Source organism: Macaca nemestrina, chromosome 8 (genome assembly GCF_043159975.1).
Source record: "Macaca nemestrina isolate mMacNem1 chromosome 8, mMacNem.hap1, whole genome shotgun sequence".
Taxonomy (NCBI): domain Eukaryota; kingdom Metazoa; phylum Chordata; class Mammalia; order Primates; family Cercopithecidae; genus Macaca; species Macaca nemestrina.
In genome coordinates, this window is record NC_092132.1 from 121,682,893 (window position 1) to 121,701,217 (window position 18,325).

The window sequence follows — 18,325 nt, forward strand, 5'->3', positions numbered from 1 at the left end:
GGGCAATACTCAGTCCCAACCAAAAATAGTCTAATGTATACAATGTTTATCAATGATATTATCAGGATGAAAAGCAAAACCAATAATATCAAGACAGTGTAGATTCTATATACTCTTTTAGGAAAAAAAAAATCCATCTTTAGAGGCAAATTTTTTTCTTGTCTACTGATACATTCTTATGAATTTTTAATTCCTTGTCTGTCTTCCTTACTAATTTCTATTTTATTATTTGCATGTGAGTTTCATATGCCCTTGTTTACTTTTATTTGACCTGCCATATATTACTTTTCCATTTTCTTTTGTCTTTCCTGTTCATTTCCTTCGAAAGTCTACATTTTGTTGTGACACATAACCTAATTTTGTCTTCTCCCCTGCTTGATTTTTATTCTGTCTGACTAGAATACTCAACATCTGATTATTCCATTTTTGAATTACTCATGGCCTTCCTTGCCTCTTATTATCCTGTCTAAGGCATGTTTTTGACCTCTTTCATTGATCTCAGCATGGCTTTTTCGAATAACAGCAAAAGACACTCAAAACAACTTGGACTTTGGAGACAGATGTGGTTCAAATCTTGTCTCCTACTGGCTTTGAATAAGTCACTTAACCACTCAGATGCTCAATATTCCCATCAAGAAAACAGGGGTAATGGCACTCTTACAGAATACTGTAGAGATTATGAATAATCTAGATAAAGGAATTGGCCAAAAAAACAAAACAAAACAAAACAAAAAAACTGGCATTCAATGAATAGCAGCAAACATTAACGGGCAAGTAGGGAAGGCTCTTAATTTGGGTATGTACCAATGAGAAAAAAAGCTTGACAATGGAAATCTGGGGACTTCAAAGATGTATGCTATTTATTTATTTTTTTAAAGGAGAACTTTAGTCCTAAGGAGATGCATGTTATTCTGGAATCACTACTATGGATAAATAAGAATTGGACTAATTTTTTATTACTCCAACAAAAAGTTATTTTCAAAATACATTTCAAGGCTTTTCCAGGCCTACAAAGCAAACAACTAAACAAAAGGAATAAGAAAGAATGAGTAGACAGGTGATTTTTACCATCAATTATCAGTTATAATTTAACATCTTCAAGAAGAGGGGAAACACGATTTTCACTGTTTGGTCTGTAAAATTGTGGAGTATACAACATTTCTATATATCACACAGCATATAATTTTAACAAAATATTATCCTTTCATGTGAAAACTACTTATTTAGGTGCTATGTATTAATATTTTCATCCCCGGCAATTGCCTTTAAAAATACTGGAAGTTGGCTGGGTGCAGTGGATCATGCCTGTAATCCCAGCACTTTGAGAGGCCGAGATGGGCGGATCATGAGGTCGGGAGTTTGCAACCAGCCTGACCAACATGGTGAAACCCTGTCTCTACTAAAAATATAAAAATTAGCTGGGCGTGGTGGCAGGCGCCTGTAGTCCCAGTTACTCAGGAGGCTGAGGCAGGAGAATCGCTTGACCTGGGAGGTGGAGGTTGCAGTGAGCTGAGATCGCACCACTGCAGTCTAGTCTGGATGACCGAGTGAGACTCCGTCTCAAAAAAAAAAAAAAGAAAAAAAAAATTAGGAAGTTTACCTTGAATGTTAAAGGTTTTGTGCTTAAAGGCTTTCAACTGCTGACAGAATTCCATGGGATGACAAATGGAGCAGGGTATCCTTGCTGCCCCAGGTGACAGTGCTGAATGGGCCACTGTGGTGTGCTGTCACCATGCAGTCCTGCAGAGGAACTCTGAACCTCAAGCAGACCCTAGTGGCCTTTGCATCTCTGACAGGTTGCTAAAGATTACCCTTCATGCATCCTGAACAGCAAACACTGCATGGGCTCTCTCAGGACAAACGCCAAGGCTTTTGCTAAAAACGACAAAACCAACATTCCACCTCCCCCCAAAATGTAGACACTCCTTATAAAATGTAAACTAACAATAAAAAATAGCAGTGATATAAGCAACACACAGACATACCTCTTCCTTAGAATTTCTGATCTTATGAGATCATCAAAATAAGATGAACAAATATGTTAAAAACTAGAAACAACCCTTTTTTAAAAGGCCTTAAAAATATATCTCCCTGAAATGATTATCCTTGTAATGCTATCCTGAAGCCCCTAGCTCTGACATATTCATTTAAAAAATTCTTAGATCATTACCTGAAATGGGATATTTGACAGCAAACTGATTCTTGGAAGGAAATGAAGTAGCAAGTATCTCATACAGTTATGGATTATTATGCTTAGCACTTTTATCCTTTAGCAGTAGTGAGATCAAAAAATGATCACGAATTGTAAGGCAGCAATGCGCTCCCAGGTGATGCGAAGTGTTAACTGACTGGAAGCAGCTGCTCCAAACCAGCAGCCAAGCACAGGAATAAGCTATAACTGTCAGAAGAACCCAGGATGGAGATGGTGCTCTATACACCCTTCAGATTTTCGCCAGGTTTCCTTTTGCTCTCCTTTTTTGAACACAGTGCCCTGACAGTCTTACACAGGCCTATAAATTTTGCAGTGATATTTTTTCTCTGTGCCGTACACACTCAGTATTCCTAAATCAGTTTCCATTTGGTCATTCAACCAGGACATAATGAAACAGACACAAAGGGTCCTATGCCAAACAGAGCAAACAGCATTCTTTCTCGGGGAGGTGGGAGGAGCTGTATTAAAGGTACACTAAAATTTGGAAGATAAAATAAGTTTCAATATATAAAAGACGACCCCCCTCGCAATAGTTGTTCCAGGAAGGAGGTGAAGTAGCTCTCACTCATTCAGGGCTTCCTAAACCTTGTCTCCCTGCGATTTGTGGCTAGTTTTTCACAATTTGGGAGTTATCTTCTAGTGACTACTAAATGAACAGCGATCAGAAACACTACAAAATCTGACGTTACTTTGATGTTTGCCATTTATGTGACCACTTTATCCCAAACACACTTTCTTTGGTATGTCAGCAACTACAGTATTATAAGCAAGAAAGTATAAGGTAAAGCAGTAACTTACTATTAGGTTGGTGCAAAAGTAATTACGGTTTTGGCCATTCCTTTTTAATACCACAGAATGTATTTTGTAGTATTTTACTCTAGACCTGGTCTGCCTTGGCAAAAAAGGTCAGGACAAATGATAATTGCGGGGGAAGCTGGACAGTTCTCTGAAACAGCTGAGAACTTGGGGACAACTATCATCATTTAGGGGCTCCAAAAATCCTTTACCACACAACAGGACTCCCTCTTTCCTTCACGCCCTCCCTCTTTCTTCCTTCCAGCCTGCCCCTCCCTCCCTTCTTTCTTACCTTCCTTCCTTCTTTCCCTCCTTTCTTATTTCCTTCCTTCCTTCATCACCTCCTTCCACAATCCTTTTTTTTTTTTTTTTTTTTTTTTTTTTGAGATAGAGTCTAACTCTGTTGTCAGGCTGGAGTGCAGTGGCGCTATCTTGGCTCACTGCAACCTCTGCCTCCCAGGTTCAAGCAATTCTCCTGCCTCAGCCTCCTGAGTAGCTGGGACTACAGCCACAAGCCACCATGCCCAGCTATTTTTTTTTTTTTTTTTTGTATTTTTAGTAGAGATGGGGTTTCACCATGTTGGCCAGGATGGTCTCCATCTCTTGGCCTCGTGATCCGCCCGCCTCAGCCTCCCAAATTGCTGGGATCACAGGCGTGAGCCACCACGCCTGACCCATATTCTTTAGTGACTATTTATTATGTGCAAGACATAATGATAACAACCAAAATCACTGGGGTTAAAAACTGTAAGACCATGACCAACTCTCCCTAGAAGAAAACCTTCATAGATAAAATGTAGTGAAATGAACACTGAAGTTGGCTGTGAAGAATCAGGTCCAAGGCACAATTTGCCAATTATTAGCTGTGGGACTTCTCTCTATCTACCTGCCTTAGAATGAGATACCCCAAAATGAGATACCAAAGGGTTGTTGCCAAGTTTATTAAAACACTTTGTAAGTTGCCAATACTCCACACAAATATATGATACTGTTACTATTACTGATGACATAAATATTGAGCAAACAAAAGTAAAAAAAGAAATTCTGTCCAGACTGAAATTTTACATATATAACCAAGCCTCAATAGTTGTTTCTTAGGAAATTATTCTTCTGCAAAATATGAAAAAAGATGGCCTAACTTGGAGTGACAATCACTGAATGATTATAAAGCATTAAGTAAATATCAATAATCTATGTTTAACTTTATCAAAACTACTTGTCAAAAATGTATAACCACTTAATTTCCTTATAAAATAAAATTGAACAATTTAAGAGAAATTAGTATAAATGCATGATTATTTTATCCTTTCAAGATCTACACAATTCTTTAATATTTCTGACCGAATTTCCAAATTACAAGAATTAAACTTACTCACAATATTATATATTATGTGTTATCATAACAATTTTTTAAAGTATAAAATATTTTAAAATAGTGTCATGTCCATGGTATGTGAAATGTAATATTAACTTTGTTTACAACTTAAGATGTTGGAAATAATACTATTGTCCATTTTGTAAATATGCAGAATAAATAGCTGAGAAATAATCAAGTGTTCTCTGCTTGTTACTAAATATTTTCCCATGGAATCAAACAGTATTTCCCGTAGACTGCTGGGTTTTTTTCTTCTCAAGACAGGCTAAAAAAATAATGCTGTAAAGGATGGCTTGCTTTTCTTGCTTGTTTTAAATGGTGTTTTCCTTATCAGTGAAGGAGACAAAACCAGTAGACCAGGACCATTACACAAATGCAAACTGCTGATAAAAAGCCACTATTCTTCTTTGACAATTAGCAGGAATTAGCATGAGTATACAGTGTATACCCCACAAAGCAATCATTAGATCCTGTTTCCCTTGAATGAATTAGTCCTCACCCACAGCTTTTAGGACAATTCTTTATGAGTTACTTACAGAAAATTAAACTAAATAACTCTACACCATTTGCTTAATAAAATATGCACATTTTAAATATTTGAAAATTAAACTTCTAGTCACTACAAAATTACAGGATTTTTTTTTAACCTTACCTGTAATATCTTCAATGCTTATGTGTTTAGGAATCTGCATACTTTCCTGCTCTTTGATGTCCAGTTAAAAAATCTGAAATTATTATTCTTGCTCTGAATATAGCTCTTTTGCAATTAGGTATAATGAGCAGACTGAAGTCCTACTGGGGAAAAAATGCTGAGATGGCTCCTGAAGATGAAGCTCTGTAGCAGAAGCTGAGTAGAAAGAGCTGTGCCACCTAATGTAGCTTCTCTAAATGCCAAGGGAATGATAGGTGGAGTCATTAGTTTTCCAAAGGAAAGGTTCAGAGTCAGGCTCAGAATCACGGAAGCCTTGTCATTCTAGGTTGGCATTTTTTCCTGAGAAGTCATTTAATCCTTTGCTGAATAGCAAATATGTACTTGAAAAGGAAAGAAAGTGACCAGAGAAGATCAAAGAAACCTGCCTAGAGTTGGAGGTTCCCAGAGCCAATACAGTGACTGGAAGTAACATATCATCTCTCTTGACCTCTCCTTGACTGAACTCTGCTCAAGAAACAAAAAGGGAAGCCAGAAGAATTCTCAGGAGACCACTAATGGAACCAGGACTTTCTAAAGCAGAATTAGGGCATCTAACTCCATGGAACTCAGGACTTAGCTAATACACTGGGAGCACTTAGAGGTTTACAGACTTCCTACAAGGTGACACTTTGTCCAAAGAACAAGTTGACACCAAGGGCCAATGGAGATTAACTGGTTTAACTGATGAACTTGGGCTTTGGCATTGTTCAAACACATATAGAATGGTAGGACTATCAAGGATCTTAGCACATTTTATAGTTTATCCTATATTTTAAAGGAGGATACAGATAATCTCAAAAGAATAGTTCTGCAATCTTTAATAAAATATCTCTAGCTAAGAATTCACAAAAGTGCACGGGGAAGGCTGCCCAAGGTCACATAAGTGAATTAGAAAATGCTTCCTAAGTGCGTAAGATTCCTCTCTCCCTTACAAGGTCTCTGGGCAGACCCTGATATTATTTCTTCCTATTCAGCAGAATGAAGTGACCTTTCGGTGTTTCTCCTCATAAAACAAAATTATAATTTTTGTTGTAACACTGATCTCATTTGTAGCTAAACAGAAAGCAGATTCTAAGTTCCCAGCAGTTGCTGAGCAAATGATTTGGTGTCATTAGACAGTGTTATCCTTAGAAAAATAAGATTGCCAGGAAAGGTTATTTTTCAAACCTACAAGTTGCTGGGTTTTTTTTTCTGTTTTTCAGACAGTGCGTTTTACTCATGACACAGTCTAATCATGCTAAGTCTACTATTTCTTAGGAGAAACATCTCAATGATACAAATACCTTGGAGGATGTCATAGCTTTTCCAAAGAAGAAAAGTATCTTCCCATAGTGGATAATTGACTAAATGGAGTTACAAGAAAGTTACATTTTCTTTTTCACAAAGCCAATAATCTTTTCTTAGCTGAGAATCCAATTCCAGAAACACAGTTCTGCTATATATTTTCTACTAATCACTGACAGTTTTATATGAGTATAAAATTTCCATAGCCGGAGTCCACAAACTTTCAAGCTGTCCCTTGAATCCTTTTCCATCAATACTTAGATTCTAAAGGAGTACAATCTGTCTAGCCTGCAAAGCAAATATCAGCAGGCCATTTGACTGGCTTAATTTGATATATTTATAGATCTCACCAGGCTAAATGTGGAAGGCACACTATACTCTGCATTTTCTACCAGGATCATTTTGGGTGGAAGAAGGTCATGTCAATGTAGAAAATGTTAACCTGTCACTTTCCAAACTAGTCAAGTCTTTCATACCAAACAAAACAAATCAAAACAAAGAGGACTGAATATCCAACAAGAATCAAGGATTCAGTTATTCAACAAGCTACTGAATTTACCATGTGACATTTAATGACATATGTTAATTTATTCATCAACTAAAGCCCATTTAGAAATGAAAGTAGCTGAAAGGTCAAAAGAGAGAAATCATAAGGTAAATTCATTATCTTATTCAACAAATGAAAAAAAAAAAACATCATGGCACATCAACAAATAAAAGCCATATGGTCATTTCAATGGATAATGAATCAACCTTTGATGAAATTAGAAAGTCAATTTTTATAAAACTATTAGGTATTATCCTTAAAAATCAAACCTGAATTTAATCAAACATCCACATACATGTAACCTACAGGGACTATATTAAGTGGCATCAAGAGGAGATGCAATAAAACCCAGAGAACTTTACAGGACAAATAACCTGGTTTCTTTAAAAAAAGTTAAATGTGGAAAAAGGAGACAAAAGGAGCCAGGGCTAGAATCAAACAAAGAGTGAAAAAAGGAGAAAAATTCAAATATCAACACTTAAAAGAGCATTAGGAAATATAGCAACCAATCACAATGGTTGTGAATTTTATTCAGATCCTGATTTAAACAGCTACAAATGTAGGAAATCTGATCATGGATTAGATAATGAATAATAATGTTAAGGGGTTATCATTAATTTTTATGTGTGCCAATTGTGTTATGGCTATATTTAAAAATAGAAGAGTCCTTATCTTTTAGAGATACATACTGAAATATTTATATACTAAATGATAAGATGTCTGGGACTTGCTACAAAATAGTAAGAGAGAAGAGAAATGACAGGGATTAAGATGAAACAAAACTGGTAACTGCTGATGGTTACATGGAGGTTCATTAAACAATCCTTTGCATTTTCAGGTTTTTAATATACATGTTTAAATGGATATTATATATGTACTTGTTTAAATATATGCTTATATTTATATTTAAAATGCCAAAATGCAAAAATATAATGATTTTAGGTTTTTCAAAACATGTCTTTGTATTGTAAAACTAGAATAATATTCTGTATCATCTAAGAATATCTGCTTTTAGCTAATAATCTAAATGATCCTTAACAGTGAAACTCTAGAAGAGATTTTCATGAATGTCAAACACAAGTGAAGGATATTGACTAGCAGTGCTACTATTCAGCATTGGTCTTAAAGTTCTAACCAATGCAATAAGGCAGGAATTAAAAAATTAAGAGATAACTTTAGAAAATGAGAAGATAAAATAATCACTATCTGGAGATGATATGGTTGGATACCAGTAGTAACTATCAAGAAAACCCAGGGAAATTATGTGATCATATTCACAGCAGCAACAGAAAATATCAATCAGGTCAGTCAGGCATGAATCTAACAATAAATGTGAGAATGGGAACTATATTAAAAGAGTCATACATTAAGAAGGTGAATTTGGCCTATGGTTGTGGGAGAAGATGGCATTCCACTAAAGGGAAAAACCACATAAATGTAGAGGTAAGAAAGTAAATGTCATGTTTGGTGGTGAAAGGCAGCAGTTCAATTTGACTAGGACATAGATTATAAATAAGGAGGTGAAGTTAATGAAGCTATAAAATAATAATGCATTCATACCAGAGAAGCCCTTGATAACCGGGTTGGAACTGATGTTTAATATGTAGGCCATGAAGAGAGTTATGCTTTTGAGTAGGGTCATAATTAATTAAACGAATGGTCTATTCTACAGCCTTTGGAAGGGGAAAACATGGAGATGAGACAAGTGAAGGAAGTGAGAGTAGAAGAGGGTTTGAGGATAACAGTGTTTGCAAGAAAATGATGGAAAAAGAATAGGGATCATATTCAGGAAATGACACTGTATTTATATACATTAAAATTTGAGAAGAGCTAACTGCTGGAGTTCCTTTGTATTTCACACCTTGTGCTGCACCTGTTTCTAAGGCATTCAAACTGCTTATCACACATTTTCTCATTACTCTTCAAGCAATCTATGAAACACTCATCATGTTAACAGAGGAACTGAGGCCCATTCTCAATATTCAATACTCATTGGTAAAACTAAAACGTCTGTTACAGCTAAAGTTGTCACTGTGCTTTCCTAATCTCACTAGACTACATGTCTGTTGATATAAAGGATCCCATTAAGATGGACAATACCATAATTGGCTTGAAATGATATGTTTTGTACACAGATGATGAAGGCAGTGATGTGCCTATGAGTTAGAGAAGCATCTTCACTCCAGGAAATGATTTCTGACTAATGTTTTAAACAATCTAAACTTTCAGTACTTTGCAGCAAGGAGCTTCCCTGAAAGTACAGCAAAAAATGGGTTCTAGGATTTAGACAATCTTCCAAGTGTTTCGGGTTTGAGCCAGGCCTCTTTGAACAGTGGCTCTGCAGGCAAAAAGCCTGACTAATATTCCTTAGAATGTCGCACGTGCAGCTTGAAACACGCCTCTCTAAAACCCCAGACTGCACGTTGCTATATACTATTTAGCCAAATTACTGCAGTTCTGTGTTTGTGTGATGGTTGTGGACATAAATAGTTTATGTTTCCACAAACACAACATTTTCCTCACTGAGGCCAAAAATTGCTGCATAGAAAGCAATGAAGCAGTAAAAGTAGGTTTGAGCATATGAATCTTGCTCCACAACACTTGGCTAATTTCAGTCCAGATATTTTCCCACAACTCCCAGGAGTTCCTTGTTCCCAAGTTCGCGATCAGAGTAGCAAAACATCTCTCCTTGTAATACAATGTGTTATTAAATGTATATCTGCCGTTTTTTAGGTTTCCAGTACAAATTCTATAGTAACAAAATACCACATGAAAATCTAACTCTTTTAAGTACTCTATGTCATTTCACTCATGACCAATCTGAACAGGAATAAAACCAGGTTTCAAAAAAACATATAATTTTAAGTGCTTTACTTAAAGAAAACACCTTTCTTTTTTTCTTGCCCCCATCCAACCCCAGGACTAGCTGGTCATAATAATTCTTATTTCTGTAAAGAAAATACACATTTTAGGTCAGAGAAATAGGCCATGAGGAGGTAGAATTGCTGCAAATTCTGTATCTTTAGCAGAACAGGGCCAAAATGATAAATTAACTTTATGCCTAAAGAAGCCTTCTCTAAAGCCCTGTGCTTTTTCTTTCTTTTTTTTTTTTTTTTTTTTTTTAATTTTTGGGGCTCCACATCCAAACCTAAAAAGCACCTGTTTTTCTATTGTTGGCGTTCAACCTAATGTTGTTCAATGGGAAGGAAGCAAACAGGTGTGTGCACTCCTTTTCTACATTACATAATATTAAAAAAATTGGGGTTATGCATCCTGCTGTTATCATCTGGCCTTGCTGCTACGCACACACACACACACACACACACACACACACAGACACACACACACGCATACACACACACACACATCATGCAGTTGTTAGAAAAATCTAATGGAAATCATCTTGGTTATAGTTAAACCAAAAAAGGGCATGTGGAAGAAGATCATAAAAAGTAGAGCAAAGGTCAGGGCCTTATCTCAGCTTGCCTGGCTAAATTCCCGCATCGTCAGACACAAGGAATATTAAGGTCCATACATAGGACCTTAGTTATAATTTATTAGTTTTTTCCTGGTAGCACTGTATCTATCCATGTACATGGGCTAATAAAACACTTCCATCTCCTGGAGCTGTAATAACTCAGAATGACTGAGGTCTTCCCCCTCTTCTTTTAAAACATAAACCATTTTTGTAGGCGCTGCAAGCATGTGTTTAATACAGATCTTTGTTCTTTCCATCCATTACTACAAAGCCACCTAAGAAATCAAAGCATTCAAAACCAAATGCTAGGCTGTGTTCATTCTTCCAATTCAGTTCCTTGTATAGTCAATGTAGTTCCTGGAGAAGAGTCAAAGTCTTCAGTTGAGATTTGCCATTTACTCAAAAGCTTTCAAAAAGTAGAACACTTTGCAATATGAAATATGTGTAGCAGGAATTTGTATTTCTAGTTCAGCTCAAATAGGCATAGCCAACACCTAGTGAGGCACGTTCTAATTCAATAACCACAGAATCCAGTGACTCCCATAATGGAGAGACATGCACAGGGGTTACAATTCTGAATCCCACCAAGGGATTCAGAAGTTGACAGATGACAGGCTTGTTGTAGTGATGCCTCTAAGCAGAAAGCAAGGCCTTGCCAGGAAAACAAGACCTTGCTAAGAAGAAGAAACAAGACCTCTGATCCTATTCTTTAAAAAGGCCTGATGTAGGCCAGGCACAATGGCTCATGCCTGTAATCCCAGCACTTTGGGAGGCTGAGGCAGGAATATCACAAGGTCAGGAGTTCAAGACCTGCCTGACCAACACTGCAAAACCCCATCTCTACTAAAAATACAAAAATTAGCTGGGTGTGGTGGTGCATGCCTCAGGAGGCTACTCAGCTACTCAGGAGGCTGAGGCAGGAGAATCACTTGAACCAGGGAGGCAGAGGCTGCAGTGAGCCGAGATCACGCCATTGCACTCCAGCCTGGGTGACAGAACAAGACTCCATCTCAAAAAAAAAAAAAAAAAAAACAAAAAAAAAAACAAAAAAAAAAAAAAAAAAAAAAGCCTGATGTATTCAGGGCTTTTCCCTTAAGAAATCCTTACTTCTGAAAATTTTTGAAATATGGAACACTTTTGTTGAAAGAGTCAGAGACTTTTCTTGGTTTCATACTTTTTCGGTGTGTTAGAACTTCAATCACAGGGATAGCATTGTCTCTCAATAGACATCAGTCACAGATGGGAGATCTCTTCTGTCTGGAGGCTCCTATCATTTCCTCACGCCTTTCATGCCTAGCATTATACTACAAATGGACCCTTGGATTTTCCTCCAAGTCTGAAAACCTGAGGGAAGTGAGTCATTGCTCTACTGAGGTCACACCAAGTCCTAGGAATACAATGGTGGTAGTTCAAAGGATCTTAGTTCACAGAGACATGTTATAAAAGTTCAGCAATCCAGTTGGGTGTAGTTGCTCACACCTGTAATCCCAGCACTTTCAGAGGCTGAGGCGGGTGGATGGCATGAGCCCAGGAGTTCAAGACCAGCCTGGGCAACATGGTGAGGCCCCATCTCTACAAAAATTTTAAAAATGAGCTGAGCATGGTGGTGCGTGCCTGTGATCCCAGCTACTTGGGAAACTGAGGTCCAGGAGTTCAAGGTTAAAGTGAGCCATGTTTGTGCCACTACACGCCAGCCTGGGCAACAGAGCAAGAGCCTGTCTTAAAAAACATCAGCAATCCTTCATTGGCCCTTCATGCTGCTTATCAAAATCTGTCAGATGGCTACAGGGGTCTATCACAGCCACTGAGTCTGGTCTGAAGCTCATGCTGGGGGAGCTAACACTCTAATTGCCAAAGTACTGTGTGTCCATGTGCTTGAGCTTGTGCATGAATGTGTACGTGTGCATGTGTGCGTTTGTGTGTGTGTATGTGTGTGCCTGTGACTGTGGGTTTCCTTTCCTTGAAAAATCAAAGTGTATCCTGTCACCCAGTGACTGAAAGGCTGCTTTTTATTCTTTAGTTTTTTTGTAGAAGAAATGATCTGGAACTGAAGGATTCACTGATAAATAAGCATGTAAGTTACTTTGTGCTTAATTATATCTCATCACTCCTGTTATCAAAGCTCTTTTCCTACAGCCAGGAAAGTGTCCAAGACATCTCATTATTTTTCCCCCATTTGTGTTGTCTAGTTTTTTGTTTGTTTGTTTTCAGTCTAATCAATTGATAGCAGTAGTCCATCTTGAAGCCAAATATAATTTTAAGCAGACTAAACATAAATTGATTCATTAGTTAACAATAGTATTAAAACACATCATCATTCTTTAACATTTAAAAAAATATCATTTTATTCTTTGCTCTATTTAAGCCTTTAAACACCTACTTGGCCATTTTGTTCATTTGTCTGTTTTCATTTTTTGTTTTTGTTTGTATGTTTGTTTTAAAGAACACAACTCCATTTCATTTGTCAATTATTTTCACTGTAAATGACTACTACAAAGGTCAACAAGCAGAACACATGGATGAAACAGAATAGAAATGACAAATGCATTAATAGCATCAAAATATTTCTGCTTGGCTGGGTGTGGTGGCTCATACCTGTAATCCCAGCCCTTTGGGAGACCAAGGTGGGCGGATCACTTGAGGTCATGAGTTCAAGACAAGTTTGCTCAACATGGTGAAACCCTGTCTCTACCAAATACAAAAAAATTAGCTGTGCATGGTGGTGTGTGCCTGCAATCCCCACTACTTGGGAGGCTGAGGCAGGAGAATCGCTTGAACCCAAGAGGCAGAGGTTGCAGTGAGCTGAGATCGCACCACTGCACTCCAGCCTGGGTGACAGAGCGAGACTCTGTCTCAAAACAAAACAAAAAATATATATATATGAATATAATATTATATATATTTGTGTTATAAATATATATTAGATTTTAATTATATACTACATTATATATTAATTATATAAATATATTATATATTAATTATATAGTATATTATATATTATATTTATAACATAAATATATTATTATATATATTTATTTAAAAGTTGGAACTAGGCATGGGCAATCCCACAGTAATATCCACAGAAAACAGAAAATTCTGGCCACACTTTTTTTTTTTTTAACTTACTCGAATTATCAGAGAGAAAGTAAACAAAAATATAATCTGATGGTGGATGTATGGGAGAAAAGGAGAGAGCAGGCAGGATTTGGGGTTTGTGAAAATTCAGCATTTCTTAGGATTTAGACAGTGAATTTGAAGTTCAACTCAATTAGGAAGGTCTAGGATGCCAGTTTTGTAAGGTAAATAAGGCGTAATAACCTTCAAGGACTAAAGTTAGATAGTCACAGGATAGTTTACCGAAACCAGAAGGATTTTTGTTGTACAGGGCTGGTTACTTGCCTTAGTTTGTTCCTTCTTTTTGAATGCACCACATTTCTTGGGTCAACAGGCTGGCAGCTGTTGCAATTTATGGTAAAGTCTAGCTTCAAATCCTGATGGGAAGCTGGAGTTTCCTATATAGGACTATCGTAACAGCAATATGGCAACAAAGGAACTTCGTTGATAAGTCTAATGAAATTTTATCTGTTAAGTGGGGTATGTAATCTATGTTGCTGGAATCACTTTCGAGAGACAGGTACACTAAGTATATACACAAAGGTCGAAAGAGAAAAGATGACTGAGCTGGGAATTGAGTCACGTGGTCTTTTGATTTGTGGGACCAGGGCTTCAGGCTCAACATAACAAAGCTGACCACTTTCACAACTCTGACAGAGGAGTCATGAATGATCCAAGAGATAAGAGATATAGCTGAATTAATAAAACTTCAGCTGTATTTTACAAGCTCTGTGACTAGGCATAGCATGAGGTCAGTACAAAGTTCCAACCATGCTTAGATCAGAGAACCACTAGAGCAGAGGTCCAGACAGAAGAAATCCATCACTATCATAGTAATGGTAAGAAATATCAGGCGTGGCACCAAAACCTTAACCATAACTACCCTAAAAATCATCAGGAGGATTTCAGAATCAAAATAACAAAAAGGACATACCCTCAGTGCTTAGCTAAACTCTATGACTTAATAAGGTAAAAATGAATATTTGAAGTTAGATGAGAAGTCATCATTTTAACGAGGTTGACATGGATCTGTACCAATTCCAAAGACAGAATTTTTATGTGTAGCACTTCTAATTTTCCAGGCATAATTTATGGTAAGAGACAAGTTCCTTAAAAATTATTTAAAGATTGAATAACATGTGCCATTGCTGCCAAATAGGAAGAGACATACTAAATTACCCTTCACTTCTCACTTGCTCCCTACTTACTCCTTTTACTAAAAAATAAAAATAAAAAAATAAAAAAATAAAAAAGGTACCAAATATGCCTGCTTACCATTACATGTAAGGCTACTAGACTCTTTATAGGCAATTTCCATAAAACACAGCATCCAAAATGGAAAAATGGAAATTAACTTTGAAAGTAAAGAAAGGCATAACAAATTTAATTGGATTATCATCGTTACCTGTGATAAACACTTTTCTGTCCCAGAAGCATAAAAATTGGAGAGGCTATCCGGATTCTTTCACATGCTAGAACTGATGTCTAGAAAATACTGTTTGGGATATGGTTTCTATAAAGTGCAGAGAGACTGAACCATCAAAGTCATTATTGACTCAAGGAGAAAAGTATAAGGAAAAGGGCCATGTCAGACTTATTACCTATGTAGATTCACCCTGCCATCCATTATCCAACTTACTGGGTGTGAAATGTTAAAAGTAGAACTAAGATTCTGGGATTACCATTCTGTTAGTTTTCTTATTATTGAAGAAATAAATGTACTAATTCTTAATAGTCATATTTCTAAAATAAGTCATCACCAACTATATTTCAATACAGCTGAGAGTAAAACATCACAAAGCACTTTAAATGTGCTCACAACTACCATTTCTACTGGGCATGCTATTTATCATGTTCTGGTTACAATTTATCATGTTCTGGTTACATGTTCTGGTTACAGGTGATCTTCAAGGTAGGTCACAAGGGAAGAACCAGAGAAATGAGAAGCAAAGAAAGAAGACATTCTGTAATTGCAAAAATGGAGGTGTGCTCTGGATAGCATGTTTTGTTCTTAAACATCTTCTTTCCTCTTTATAGCATAACAACTTCATAGCATAACATTATAGCATAACTCGATAGTGTAACAATGCTTTTTTACAGTAATCTCGTCTTTTGAAGTAGAAATCATATTCACCACGGCCAGTAGGTGTCTGCCATTGATAATGTTAGCTAGGCATTGTAAAGATATATCTTTTGCTTCTCTTCTTTCTGGTTCCCTTTTTTGGAGAAGAAATGAATGCAGATAAAATCAAGAGTTATCTGTATAGTAAAGCATGAAAATTCTTAGCTAAGACAAGATAAACTGACATTCATTAAATATCCACTATGTGCCAGACATTCTAGCATCTTAACACTTTTAGTCCTTACAATAATCCTAAGAAATAGGTGACACTTTCTCAAAGTTGAAAACAAACAAACAAACTGAGGCTGAAAAAAGATAAATGGCATGCCTTTGTTCTCAAAATAATAAAGAGGAATTCCAAGGCAGGTTACTTGCTAGGCCTATAATACAGTCACTGAAATATCCTGCCCTGTCATGCCTTTTTCATTCCAGAACTATAAATGTCACCTTGTAGTTAAAAACAAACAAACAAACAAACGAGGCCATTAGAGAAGCCATATTCTACATCTGAATATTTCTCTATGTTTGCAAACCATATTGTCAGAGAATGAGACTTAAAATATTACTTTTAGGTTGTGCATTCTTAGCAGGAGGCCCATGTGAGTCAAACTGATGCATTTTAGTCTTCACTCATGGAAAATGTTCAGTCTCCATTATCTAGCTTTCTGTTGTCTGTTTCAGTTTATCTATCTATCTATCTATCTATCTATCTATCTATCTATCTATCAATCATCTATCTATCTATCTATCTATCTATCTATCTAGTTTTTTAGTTGTCTGTTGTCTTATAGTTTTCATTAAGCTTTCCTAAACACTAGAAAACTAAACTTATCTTGAATAGTTAGACTAAATTATAATAGGAAAGTTATCAGAAATTCAATGATGTGACCACGTAGCGCCAGAGTGTTATAAGGGATTCTATTTAACCTCCACTCAGATGATCATCATTTTCCTTTTAAAAAATATGTCTTAAAAACAACTTAATTTTCATTTCATAATGATTGTAGTTAGAAAAAAAATACACACTTTACTTTTTTATGAGACCAAAGAGAAATGCATATACATACAAATGCACATACAAATATAAATATGCTGAGTTATAAACATCATCAGGGAGTTATGGCAATAGGAACTATTCCAAATGCAATGCTGAATTTAGTTATGATGCCTGTGCAATATTTAATATTTGCATAAGATCTCTGATTGACCCCAATGCAAAATTAATACCATTAGATCCTTTAAAAGCTGATTGTATACAGCAAAGAGATAGGGAGAAAAGATAAAAAAAGTATCTCTATAAGAGATGCACACAAATTATATAAAATAAAAAAATTATCTCCAGGGACATTTAATGTTAGGTTCATTTTGTTGACCTGTAATTTTCTTCAACCTCATTTGTATATAATATGCAAATCATGCACAAGAAACTCTTAAAAATAGGTCTGATGGTAGCACTCCTTAATTAAAAGTTAATTCCTGACTGTTAGGTAATTTAAATGAGCAACATTTAAATAAATGGGCTGTTCTAAATAGTTAACTTTTGTTTGGTTAAATTACATATGAGGATCATCTAATCAGACTTGCTTTACATAGTTATCCTAACAAAAATAATGCTAAAAATCAGAGCGGCAGACATATTTAAAGTGTTTACTAATGGCAAACAACTGCAAAATTGGAAGAAGAATGCAAAATGTGACTTAATTTGTGTAATTTTCATCAGTCTCTTCAGTATTCTGTTGATTTTTTACTGAATTTTATTCAACTGACTATGCCAAGCCTTATCTTAACCCATTTAAAATTTGAAATACAGACGCACATGTTCTCAGAACCTCTTGAGACAAAAATATATATATATATATATAATAAAATATGTCATTGGCTCACACCTATTACCCCAGCACTTTCGGAGACTGAGGCAGGAGTATTGCTTGAGCCTAGGAGTTCGAGACCAGCCTGGGCAACATAGTAGTACCAGACTCCATCTCTACAAATAAAAAAATTTAAAAATTAGCCAGGCATGGTGGTGTGGGCCCGTAGTACCAGCTACTTGAGAGGCTGAGGTGGGAGTATCATTTGAGCCCAGGAAATGGAGGCTACAGTTCATGCCACTGTACTCCAGCTGGGGCAATGGAGTGAGACCCTGTCTCAAAAAAATAAAAAGAAAAATGAATAATAATAATAGAAATAAAATTTGAAATATGGCAAGGTAAGTCACAGGTTTGTTCAAAATAAGTTAAAGTTATAGAAGAAATCTGAGAATCACAGAATTTTCTATTTACTTCAGTGATAAGAGAGCTGAGGCACATGGCAAAAATGTTACGTCGTTTTTACCTACGATTACATATAAGAGGTGTGATTAAAATATTGAACTTTGTAGTTTCAAATGCACCATTAACATTTTTCACTTAGGCTTCTTTGTTTCCTAAAAATAAGCAGTCAATGCTGAGTAGAAATGTCAAGAAATCAATAAAAAGTAATTAGGAAGAGTGTTTAATGTCCTTGAGAAAAGCTTTGAAGGCAAAAAGGGAATCTTTGGCTTAGTGAACAGTCAACATTCTTACATTTCCTTCCATAACAGAAAGAAAAGGCAATATTTTAAATTACTTTTTTAATAAAAATAAAACATACAGATGTCAAGTGTCACCCTGGGCCATATTGCAGTTAATGTGGTTGCTTTCCATCATAAAAAATCCACCAGGGAAAGCTG

At 36.1% G+C, this 18,325-nt stretch overlaps 1 protein-coding gene across 22 annotated transcripts in view; it reads right to left on the minus strand.

Moving 5' to 3' along the window:
- The window catches only part of LOC105476616 (neuregulin 1), a 1,125,049-nt gene that overhangs the window by 40,058 nt on the left and 1,066,666 nt on the right, over positions 1-18,325 (minus strand). For 2 of the 22 annotated variants that reach the window (XM_024791170.2, XM_024791168.2), the window contains exon 1: positions 5,035-5,865. The exons of 19 other annotated variants lie outside the window; for them this stretch is intronic. In XM_024791170.2, coding sequence (XP_024646938.2) covers positions 5,035-5,074 — 40 coding nt within the window. In that variant the 5' untranslated portion in view covers positions 5,075-5,865. Of the gene's footprint in view, positions 1-5,034; positions 5,871-18,325 lie in introns of those variants that run through there. One more of the 22 variants, XM_011732718.3, reaches the window with a different exon arrangement.